The 12,506-nt window shown below is 29.5% G+C and overlaps 1 protein-coding gene across 3 annotated transcripts in view; it reads right to left on the bottom strand.

Annotated features, from left to right (window-relative positions):
- Positions 1-720: 720 nt before the first annotated feature.
- Positions 721-12,506, bottom strand: part of LOC143244451 (rho GTPase-activating protein 44-like) — a 37,269-nt gene continuing 25,483 nt past the window's right edge. For 2 of the 3 annotated variants that reach the window (XM_076489136.1, XM_076489137.1), the window contains exons 10-17: positions 11,456-11,503; positions 10,164-10,230; positions 8,127-8,208; positions 7,457-7,537; positions 6,606-6,731; positions 5,407-5,486; positions 3,093-3,216; positions 721-2,288 (exon numbers count right to left, since the gene is read on the bottom strand). In XM_076489136.1, coding sequence (XP_076345251.1) covers positions 1,214-2,288; positions 3,093-3,216; positions 5,407-5,486; positions 6,606-6,731; positions 7,457-7,537; positions 8,127-8,208; positions 10,164-10,230; positions 11,456-11,503 — 1,683 coding nt within the window. In that variant the 3' untranslated portion in view covers positions 721-1,213. The remainder of the gene's footprint in view (positions 2,289-3,092; positions 3,217-5,406; positions 5,487-6,605; positions 6,732-7,456; positions 7,538-8,126; positions 8,209-10,163; positions 10,231-11,455; positions 11,504-12,506) is intronic. The other variant, XM_076489138.1, reaches the window with a different exon arrangement.

Here is a 12,506-nt window from a genome sequence, read left to right as displayed (position 1 = left end):
GTCAAAATAACATTACATAAACAGCTAATCTTGTCTACAGAAGATTTTGCTTAATGTAAACAAGTTTAGTGCATAACAAATCTACAAGAACCAATATATCCAAACATGTTAGTTGTACATAGTAAACTACTTATTTGCTCACTAAAGTTTGCTCATCATCACAGACATACGATTATACATAGTTGAGAATACGAAATGAAGAGCAAAAAAAACAGTTTCATTATATGTGTGTGTGCAAAGATATAAACATTCTCAAATCAAATACACAGCTAAAGCACTAAGACTAGAGGTTTTAAAGCACCATTACTTGTATAATAATTACAAAGCATTGCTATGAAAAATAACATTTTTAAAAGTTAATATCTCTACACATTGATGAACCAGTCATTTTGAACTTATTAACCTTCCAGCTGAAACAGATATATGAAGAACTATCTATTATGATGACTAAACTGAAATACAATAGACAAACAGAAAAACAACTGCAGAGTAAAAGTATGCACTTAGTTGGGAAGGTTTGTTTGAAGGATATTTTAAAGTAACATCAGGTTTTAAACATTAAATTCACATATTTATATGCAAAAACGGCTCGTTTGGGCTGAGAAAACACTTTACATAGAAAGTTTTGGGTTTTCTCAGCCCAAACGAGCCGTTTTTGCATATAAATTTCTCAACAAGTGGGTTTCTCGTCATCACTGAAATTCACATATTACTGAAAACAAACTAAAAATAAAGATAATCGTATAGTTTTGTGATTCACATTATAAAGGAACACTAAAGATACAAAAAACTGATGTTGGTATTAAAGTAAAGGCTACAATGGAAGTGACATTTGGATCTTTACCAAAAACAAAGGGTAATTAATGTTGAAGTTCAAGAAAAATTTAAAATAAGAACTAAGTTAAGAACTACACAATTCACATGCTACTGAACAATTTGATAACAAAACAGTGCTATAGTAGTTTTTTTTAGAAAATCGTATGAATTCATTGCTTAATTCATTATTTTAATATTGTACATGGGAACACTAGATTAGAGTAGTGACTTAGATTACAGATTATTTATTTTTCACAAACTTTAAAGCTTTGCCAACTACCATTTGCACACAAAAATATAGTTTAGAATCTAAAGTTATCAAAAAATCATATTAACTGAAGCTTGAAAACACATGCAGAATGCACCAGGTATAACTGATAAAGTTATTAATTTTATTTTACAGATGAGTTTCTTCAGTAACTGAATTTCTTCTGTATTTACCAGGTAATGAAGATGTTGGAGGTTCTCCATAAATAAGGGGTGATGTTATTGGAGTTATATTATCGAGTGTGTTTAAACTTGCTGTGGTAAATGAAAAAAAATCTTCGACTGATGCCAGACTTAAACTTTTGGATGTATCATAGAACACAGACATAGACTGACTTCCTGGAGAACTGTATCTCCTTCCCTGAAGATCTGTTTGAGCATTACCATCACACAGCCAGAATTGGGTGGATATGTTTGCTTCAGAACTTCTAGCAGTGGGTAGCTTTGTAACATAGTTTGAAAGACTTTTGACTTGTGTTTGAGAAGTAAAATTATAGTCTTCTTCATCGGAACTATCAGCAAAGGATATCAGTGCCTCAGGACTGTCCTTTTGAGAAAGGGTACTTATGTTATCTTCTGTTAGTGTTAACGTGATATCGTTTATGTCAATACTTTTATCATTTGTATTATCTGATAAATTGTGTGTTTGATATTCTTCTACAGGTTTTGCAGATTTTTTTGCTTCTGATATGTCAGGTATTTCTGGGGGTGGCACAGATGGTCGATCTAATCGACTTCTACTTGGAACACCTGGTGGAAGACCTTTAGGTTTTTCTATGCGAATATGTGCTGGTAGTTTAGGTGGGCGAGCTGTGACAACCTGATAATGTGAATCGAACTGGTGAACAGATGAAAATGTTCGTCCTTCCTCTTTGTTTAAGGACGAACACTTGTCAGAAACAAGACTTCTCAAACTACTGAGTGATCCCCGTTTAACAATTGAATTAGACTTGCTTGGGACCCACACAATGTCCTTAGGTAGTGTTGATATAGGTCTGTTGTCTCTGATTGATTTCATTACTTCTTCTTCAGTGACAGAAAGTGTTCTTTCCAATTTTGGAATAAACAAGGGTCTTTCTTGACTAGGGCCTTGCATTCTATTCTTATTGAATTTATCAAGGCCAGATTTTATCATCTGGTTACTCTGTCGTTTTGTTGGTTGAAAAAATGATCTTAAACTGATGGATGTAGGACTAGCATTTTGACTATGAAAAAGAAAACAAGTAGACAAATTCAATAGAGTTTTCATCATGATATTACTTTAGTTTATTTCTACTACATTTCCTGGAATAAAGTGGTATATTGCATTAGATAATATTATGTTTTCCAAAAAAACAAAAGATTGTTAGTGTAGACTTACCTAAGAGAGAAGTCTCATCATTATAACTACAAATACAATATTATCTAAAGATTGTCTAACAGCAGTGAAAACTAATAATGTTGAATGGTACACTTTACTTATTTTAACCTATGCTGGGACATTCCCAGATAAATTATTTTTGTGAAGAATATCACAAAATGCAAAAATACACTTTGTTAATTCAGAATTTTCTTGAAGGAAAAGAAAATTGAAGATTTTAATCTTTTTTCACAGTGAATGGTTCAAGAACACAAACTTTATCCAAAAATTTTTAAAGCTATTTTGAAATATTTGAATTCGAACTTCAGATAAACCTTAATTTGTTTTTCCATCCCAAATCAACACATGTTGAGAAAACAAAATTTTTAATTGGTTTGTTTGCTAGCATATTTCTAAAATGATATAATGCTGCTTGTGTAGCTCACTCATAAAAAGCTATAAAAATGCAAGTCACAAGTCAATGTTTCATTATATATTTAAGTGAAATTTATTGCTTTGAGTAATGCAGTATTAAATGACATTTGATATTATACAAGAAACCACAACTGCCTTTTTGTTCACACAACTGAATTCTTCTATTTAACATGCTATACGAATGTATCATATGCCTAAACAAATTAAACAAGTTGAGAAAATTAATATACTACACCTCTGTTCAGTTGTATTACCACAGGACTCTCCATTCACCATTTGCATTTCAGTTGAGTGTAGAGATTTATCAGACAGAGTGGGGGTAACAGGAACTGATATTGACGTTGATACAAACTCAACTTCTGTAAACAACAATTTTTTTTTCATCACCAGATTCATCAGAATAGCTCACGAAATGTTGTGTCTGATAAATTACGACAGCATAGTTTCAGTAACAGATCTATACTTGCTAAATTTGCCCATGCCATGCCAAATATCTCTTGATTATTTATTTATGTTTATTAGACTCAAGATTTTTTAATCAAACAGTTTGCTTTATTATCAAATAAAAGTTTGTAATGAAAGTGTGAATTTTTATGTTTAGTTTTGTAACATATAAAGTTTATATAAAGATTTGATTTATTCAACCAAAGTAGCACCTAATGAGTACACAAAGGCTAATCAGCCAGGTGGAGACTTATTAGATTCAGGCATAACTAACTAGACTGAAGGTAACCAACCAGTTGACAGTATCTCCTGCTTATGCAGTTAACCTCAACCAAATAGTGGGACTGACCATCACAATCATAATTCCCCTCTCACAGTTGAAAGTACAAAACACATTCAATATCACATCACTGCTCAAGTTTTGGACCTTCTGATCCACAGCTCTGGCATATTATAACTACTAGACCATACCTTGACCCAGCAGAAGCAAGGAAAAAAAAATTTCTATAATTTTAATACTGCTGTGAGTTTAAATGTCAAAGAAGAACAGTTAGCCACAAGCTCATCCATACTGATGAGGTAACTAAAATATATCAGTTTCTTTTATCTGGGATATTTTTAGTGTATTGTTTTGTCCAGTCTGTGAAGTTTCAAACTTTGTTTTATTGTACCTCGTATTAAAGCTAGAAATAAAGGAAATGAATGTTGATTTTGTTTATAAAAGTTGTAGATGGAGGACTGTAATTCATCTTGTGAGGTGAGCAAAATTCATCCACCATTTTTTTGGATTTAACTTTTTTACCACAGATTTTTATCAAGTCTGAAACACTTCCTCCACCAAAAAATAGTGAGCAAATTGTGCTCACCTCACAAGATGAATTACAGTCCTCCATCTACAACTTTTAGAAACAAAATCAACATCCATTTTCTTTATTTTTAGCTTTAATACAAGTTACAATAAAACAAAGTTTGAAACTTCACAGACTGGACAAAGTATGACACTTTAAACAGACTTGGATACACTGCCTAATAAATTCCAGCAATTATTTAACAGTCTTTAAGTTCCTGCAGGTATACAATTGAGTCATGTTTTGTGTTGCTACAGTCAATTACTAGCCAAGAAACTTAAAACACTAGAGTCTGTGACACTACTACTAGACAAAATAAGCTCTTTTACTTATTTTTGAAAATGATATATCAATATTTTGTGCTCTTATGTGGAGTTAATACAAATATATTCTCTGTGTACCATTTCAGTTAAAACATCCATACGTACATGATTGATCATGCTTTATATATTTAGGCATGACCAACTTTATTATTACAAAAGAAACTAAAATATAAAAATACAGATCCCCTTTAGGTGAGTTTATGATTAGATTAGGTAAAATAAATAATAATATTATAATGTTTCACGAAAGATGCACATGAGCAGCTCGTGGGTAATGTAATTCAACACTAACTTGAGCTACATGTTCCCTGTCTACATTTTATAATAATGGTTCAAAGGGTAATAGGACAATAAAATTTAATGATAAACAGACATATGCTGTTACACATTTAATGCCCCATAGGATAAATACAGAGTTTCACATAGGAAAAAAAGAAACAGCAATTTAGATTTATTTTGATTGTTTTTGTAGTTACAAAATTGGTCATATTGACCGATCCTGTATATTGATAGGGTACAGAAAATAACAGATAAAACAAAGTTTTACTGAAAACAAAAGTTTGAAATGTATTTAGGAGATTTTAAGGATTACACAAAGAAAATTTGATATTTTTGAGATGAAAAGTATTTTTAATTTTAAAATGAAAACCACTTTGCACACAAACTATTCAAAACAAATCCTCAATACAGTTATAGACAAATCTTTTAGTTTACTAAAAATATTTCACTAAGAACTATGTTGTTTTATATATATATATATATATATATGAAACACTCATAATATCAACTGAAAGACTGACAAATTTTGTGAAGATATACACATTATATTAAAAGTTAGTAGTATCAAATCTATAGACTTTAAACAAGTAAGTTATGTGGCCAGTCAAAGTGACCAAGCCTGTACTGAGAGTTTATACATAATAAAACTGCTTACCTTCTTCAAAAAACCAATCAGCATAAGTTACTAAAGTCTCCACTATAGCACTATGATTGTTTGCTGCTGTCATGTTCATGCTAAAATACAAAAAGAATATCTTGAAATTAAAAAAATGAGTTAATACTAATATTCACAAATATATATGTATTAATATTTGTGAATACTTGTTTGACGCACTTTGAAACACAATAGTGACAAAACAACCTCACAATATTGTTAATAACAGAAGTCACCCTTGAACTACATAATTTTCAAAAGAAATCAATGGAAGACATACCCAATGTTCTGACTGTTAATGTAAAACTTCTATTTGATCAATATTTTAGTATCTTACTCATTAATAATTAACTTTCCAATATAAAAACTATGTTCCAACACAGAATTAGAATCACTTCAATATATCCCAAGTAATATTTTATGCACATCCCACTTATAGGGAGATATGAATACATCTAACAAATAATGTTGCTAAACAATAACAGAACTTCATGCCATTTCTTTTCTGTTAGGTTCAGAGAGAAAACAACAACAAAATGTTGAAACACTTTTCAAAATATAATTTTTTGCACATGCATGGTGGCTAAGTTACACAATTTCCTAAAGGGCTGTTTCTTATTGTATTATCAGCTATTTAATCAAGCTTTTTATAGGAGTTGTTCAGTCATTCTTTCCAGTCTATAAAGATAGATCAGCTGATCATAAGTTGTAGTTTAAAAAAGATGAAGAGATAATGATTTTCTTCCTCAATTCACACATGATGAAATACAACACTTGTTAGAAGTCAAGCTCCAAGTGTTGTACATACAACATTATTTGTGCTAACAACTATAAACTAACAGAATGTGGATACCAGTTAAGTGACAGCAATGCTTTTTAATATTACTATTTGAAGTATTTTGTTTATTTTTTAACATTAGTTTATGAACACATTACAAAACATTCTCCATTACTTTGGATAAGGTGAGTATAATTTGATGATTTCACCTCTTAATCATATCAATGTCACTATCAGGGTCATTAGGCTTAATGTTAAACACTGTTAATTATTAAACATTTACCACAGCTACCATCATTAGCAAAAAAACATCTCTTCAAGTCTGTCTAGTTATATTTTGAAAATACCCCTTTTTCTTTTTATTTCCTCAAATAAATGTTTTGCTAGGTACTACTAAAAAAAAACGTTTGTGTCTGCTTACCTAAAGTGCTGAAAATCATCAGGAACCCATATCAAGTTTGGTGCCATGACAATAGCTATATTCTGTGGGGTCATTCTATTAACATCTGAAGTAGATGCCAGCTTGGATAAGAACTTAATCAGGTACCTGAAAAGTCAGAAATTTCAATAAAACAAACTCCATAAATATGTAATTTTTCTGTAACACCTTCACGTCATAACAACTTTCAGAAAACAATACACATTACATCCAGAACTTTAAACTATCATTAGAGGATTCTCCATCCAAGAAAAAGAATCAAGTTGAAGAAAAAGCAGAAAACTTAATTTCATAACTTAAATAGAACATACCATAAATAAAAGTAAGAATATTAAATTTAAATACACAAATGAATATCGCCTTTCAAAGAACTATTTAATTTAGGACTAAATACTTATTTCTAAAATTATGAAAATTAACAGATAATTCTTCTTCATTAAAAAATGAATTATTTTTGGAGATCAATAATATTTAAACAATGAAATTAGCACTAAAATTATGATAACCATTAACAGGTTAAAACAATTATTTGCTAACAACCAACTTTTATTTATTATTCTTTAATCATTTTTAAACTAAAATGTTTTTCATTCACAACTAACTTATTTTTTTACAAGTAAAATTTTGTTACAAAACATTTGGTAATTGTTAGTATGCTTTGTCAAACTTCATACAGTACTCTTATAAGATTATTTCATAAACTCTATGTAATTATTGAGAAGATTTCATACTTTTGACTTAATATGTATTAACACTAAGAAATATTTCTTATATGATAATACCTTAAGCTATCAAAGAGTAAATAGACACTATGTTATCTTATACGATAATACCTCAAGTTATCAAAGTTTGCTTTTGGCAATTTCTGAACCACCTGCCATAGAGCTTGGAGTCTGGCCTGTGGAGATGTTATTCTAGACAGAGAGAGAAACAAAAATGCAGTAACGTAATTTCCAATGAAAATAAAGTGTATATATTAAACATTATACATCTGTATGCTGTATTATATTACTAATAACATACTAGATAGTGAATATACAGTCCTCAACTGACTTCCAAGGTTCTTTAAGTTCTTTTTAATTCTAAGATCAATATAAAATTGTATTCAATTTCCAATTTTTCTCTTTTATTTCTTTTTCCAGAATATTATGTACAGAGACTAACACAGAAGACGTTTGTTGTATTTGGTTTCATACGAGCCTCAAGTTAATAATGTACGTTTTGTTACTCATAATGAATCACTAAATAATTAATCAGTATTGGCATGTAACAAACTTTTTATAGAGTTCATTCTTTACAAGTAAACCTTGTTACAGGGCTTTATTTTCTATGATTATGGTACTAATAATAAGATTTGACATACTCACAACAGTGACAGCATGAATTATATTAAAAACTGTGTTCCATTACACAACCAAAAAGAAATCCAGGCTATTTTTGTATCTGTCACACACTTTCTTAAACATTACAAAATACAAATTTTAAATTTTGTCCAACACCAACCTGACAGCCTCTATCCATTCTGGATACAGTTTGTGTGTTAGTAATGGCTCAGGTAGTTCTCTTAAGTAAGACTTCAAGGCCCCTATAACAAGTCATAATAAACAAACTAAATTACTGGTATCTCTTGTCTACAGGACAAACACACATTTGTTCCAACAATAAATTCTTACTTTTGACTGTAAGGTTAGACAGACTCTAGAAACTTGTATAACCAAAATATATGCTTAATGATACAGTTCACAACAGAAACACAAACTTGTATCATGAGCATGGTTTCAGTATTAGAGCAAATTGACAAACCATGATTTATAAGCAGAATGAAGTGGTCTATTTTTTAAAGAAAAGATAGTATCAAAAGATGTAAACACCCCATTACTCTCATAAATCATTGTTTGTCTATTTACTGTTACACATATCCACTCAGTTTCTTTTCTTGATAAATGCCTTGTACTTCATCTCTATTTTCTCTTTCCTAACCTGGGAAGAGCATAGTTCATGTCAGAATAAACAAAGCATTGAATTACATGACATACAAGCAGTTCAGACACTTTCTTTATGAATAAATACATTTTATTCTTTTTGTTTTTAATTTTCTCACCTAACCTAATAAGTCTCCAATTTTTACAATTCATTCGTACCTATCTACCTACGTACATACATATATGAAAGAAGAAACTAAGTGATGTCATACAAACCTTAAGCCTACCTTCTGGTAGTATATAACAATTTTTTTTTTAATTTGAATATGCCATTTAAGATCCTAAAAAATAGAATCTTCTAACACCTCTTTAATTTAACTGGTTTTGTAATTAAGCTATAACTAAGTTAAAAATTTCATCAGCTTATTTAAATGAACTTAAATAATGGGTACAAAGAAACTGTGGCCAAGTGTATCGACACTTCTTGGCTGAACAATTTTAGCCTCATAGGAATTCAACAAATTAACTATCTTTCCATTGGTTATAAATATTTCAACAACAAATGTTAAGAGAGAATTACCAACATATTTTAAAAGACAAAATGTGGTAGGAAAACAAGCAGTATGAAGTCTAGAATTATACCTTGAGAATATCTCTGGTACAAGTGTGTAATTTCTGGTAGAATTAGAAATTCATATAAGGATAGAGAAATCAGCTTAAAATGGGTAGTTGAATGTGAGAAAGCATCACACGATGCAGAACAGCATCACATGATACAAAAAAGTGAAGATATAGAATTAATTTAAATATTTCATTTTGAGACTAAAAATTCATACAATATCAGATCTTAAATTATAAACTGTGATTTGATGCCAAGTTTATAGACTTAAATGATAATAAAGTTGTTTTAATAAATTTTCAGTGTAAAAGGTCATGACTCGCACTTTGACTCCACTTACACACAAATATGACCTTATTTATTTACCTGTATTATTCTTGAGAATGATTGAATCATAAAATTCACTGATACTTTTATAAAACAATATACATTTCCTTCTTAACAGTGCAACGTGGCTCTTTTTATCTTCTTCAGATCACTAGATACTTATGAATATTCCATTACTTAGCACTAACTTCTAAACTTTTTTCAAATCTAAGACAAAATCTCCAATGCAGAAACACACAAGAAACTCGTAAGCATAACAAATTCATTACAGCTTCAGTTGCATCCAGAAAGACACTTTACCGAGACTAATGTATAGACATCTAGAAATTAAATGCAAAATTTCACATATACATGGACACAGAACACACTATCCATACAAACAACCATATCACCTGAAACAATGTCCCTGTTGTTGATTAAACATAATAAAAAAGAAAAAAGTATTTTCTGACCAAATGTTTGGAATCAGTTTGTGCACTGAAGGAATAATAAACAGACTGCAAACTGGAAAAATACACAAGCTAAAATAAAGCACCTAGATAAAAACAAAACAAAAAAACACTTATCTCTCTGTTGATAATGACTTCTCCTCCTTAAAATTGAGCCTAACCTTAACACTTTATGGTTATTAAATTATCTGTAATACTTGTAGATATAAAAATAAAACAATACCTGCTAGTACATGCGAGTCCTTGGTATATTCTAACACATCGTCAACTAAGTGAGCATCAAAGGCAATCTGTTTGAAACACAAAATTATCCTAATTAATATACATATCCTGTTGTATGTTTAACATACAAAATTAACTGATACACACATCCTGTTATCTTTTTAACATACAAAATTAACTGATACACACATCCTGGTATCTGTTTAACATACAAAATTAACTGATACACACATCCTGGTATCTGTTTAACATACAAAATTAACTGATACACACATCCTGGTATCTGTTTAACATACAAGATTAATTAATATACACATCCTGGTATCTGTTTAACATACAATACTAATTAATATACACATCCTGGTATCTGTTTAACATACAATACTAATTAATATACACATCCTGGTATCTGTTTAACATACAATACTAATTAATATACACATCCTGGTATCTGTTTAACATACAATACTAATTAATATACACATCCTGGTATCTGTTTAACATACAATACTAATTAATATACACATCCTGGTATATGTTTAACATACAAGATTAATTAACATACACATCCTGGTATATGTTTAATATACAAAATTGAGTAAACCTGTTGTATAAGTTAAGATACTATTTATATTCTACACACATATATATTATCTTTGACAGTTTTTAATGCAACAAAAAACACATAGCTACCTTTACTAAACAAAAACACAGATACATTTATTGAACATAAATACAGATTGCCATTCTAACTTCATAACAGCACAAAGTATTTGAGAAATAGGCTTCTGAAATTACCTTTACAAGATATGACCATGGAGTCTAATCTTAACACTAACAGTAATACCAAGGTAATAACTTGTATATGATACTCACTACCATAAAGTCTAATGTAACAAACACACACACACAAAATAAAGTAATGGATGTACAGAAATTATTTTTTGTGAGAATAGTTAATACTCTATTACAAACAAACAAAATTTACTGGCAGATACTTCAATAACATTGCAAAATGTGTGCAATAACTAAAAAGGTTATAATATTAGGTAATAAATATGGAAGCTGGCAATCAGACCATTTGATAATGATGTGGACATATTGTTTTAAGCAAAAGAAACAATAAAAAAATCTTGATTGGTTAAGGTGACAAGATGTAACACAGCAATCAAATATTTTAAATTGTCATTGTATTTGATGTAATACATTAAAGGTTTTATGAAACACAAGAAAAACTAAATAAAAATGTTAGCCATGAAAAGGAAAATAAAATGCTTCCAACTCCAGTCTCACCTTAAGTTTCTTGGCTTTGGCTGCACTGCCTGCTATTCGAAACAAGCCCTAGGTAACAACAAAAATGACACATTGTACATTCACTGCTTTATAAACAACATTGTAATCATTATAATTAAAAGTGTCTTGATGTAAAAAAAATTTATCACTACATTTGATTTACATGCACAATACATATCTCATGAATATCAGTTTTTAAATTTAAATCAAACTTTACCAAATTTAATCAATCTGATGTTTCTCCACTGTGGTTCATGACAAGCTTTTCTGTTTATTTTATATTTTCTTAAGCAATCAGAAAGCTCCAATTTACTGTGAACTGTGTTACTTACCATTAGCCAATAACAACACTTAACGTATCCACTAACTAGAGAAAAAAAAACGAACCTATATTTTAAGTTGAACAAATGAAAAGATAACCAATAACTGCTAAACCTGGCATTTTAGGTAAACAAATGTTTGCTTGTTGTTCTAAAAACAAACAGAAATATTTTTAAAATATCACATTTTTCTAAACATAACTATTTACTTGATTACATAGCACAGCCATTAGCGATCACATTTTGAATAATAACAAATTCATAGCTCCTTTTAGTGACAACTGACAATTATTAATAATTTGTATTCATGAAAAATTGATTATGTCATATATGTATTTATAAGATGTAATGCATTAAGTAAAAATTATTCATTAGTCAACTGGAATACTATTTTAGTATCTTGAATATTTTTGGACAGTTTTAAATACACTTGGTTATTTATAAAACAGTGTAAATAATTATTTTCTAAACAACTCAAACAGTGTCACCATACATGTTATGTTGCACAGTTTCTTCAATAATTTTGTTCCTAGGACTAACTGTAGTTGAAATTTTTTTATCTTATTTCCTTTCTTTTGGATGAATAAAGAATGTACACTGATAAGCTAAAGGAGGGAATCAATATAACAAGAAATGACACTGATAAACTATCAATAGTTAACATCCAACATAACGCATGTTACATTCATCAACCAAGGAATGAAAACATTATAATAATAAGATATAGTAAA

Source organism: Tachypleus tridentatus, chromosome 2 (assembly GCF_004210375.1).
Source record: "Tachypleus tridentatus isolate NWPU-2018 chromosome 2, ASM421037v1, whole genome shotgun sequence".
NCBI classification, from domain to species: domain Eukaryota; kingdom Metazoa; phylum Arthropoda; class Merostomata; order Xiphosura; family Limulidae; genus Tachypleus; species Tachypleus tridentatus.
This window is presented reverse-complemented; position numbering and strand designations above follow the sequence as displayed.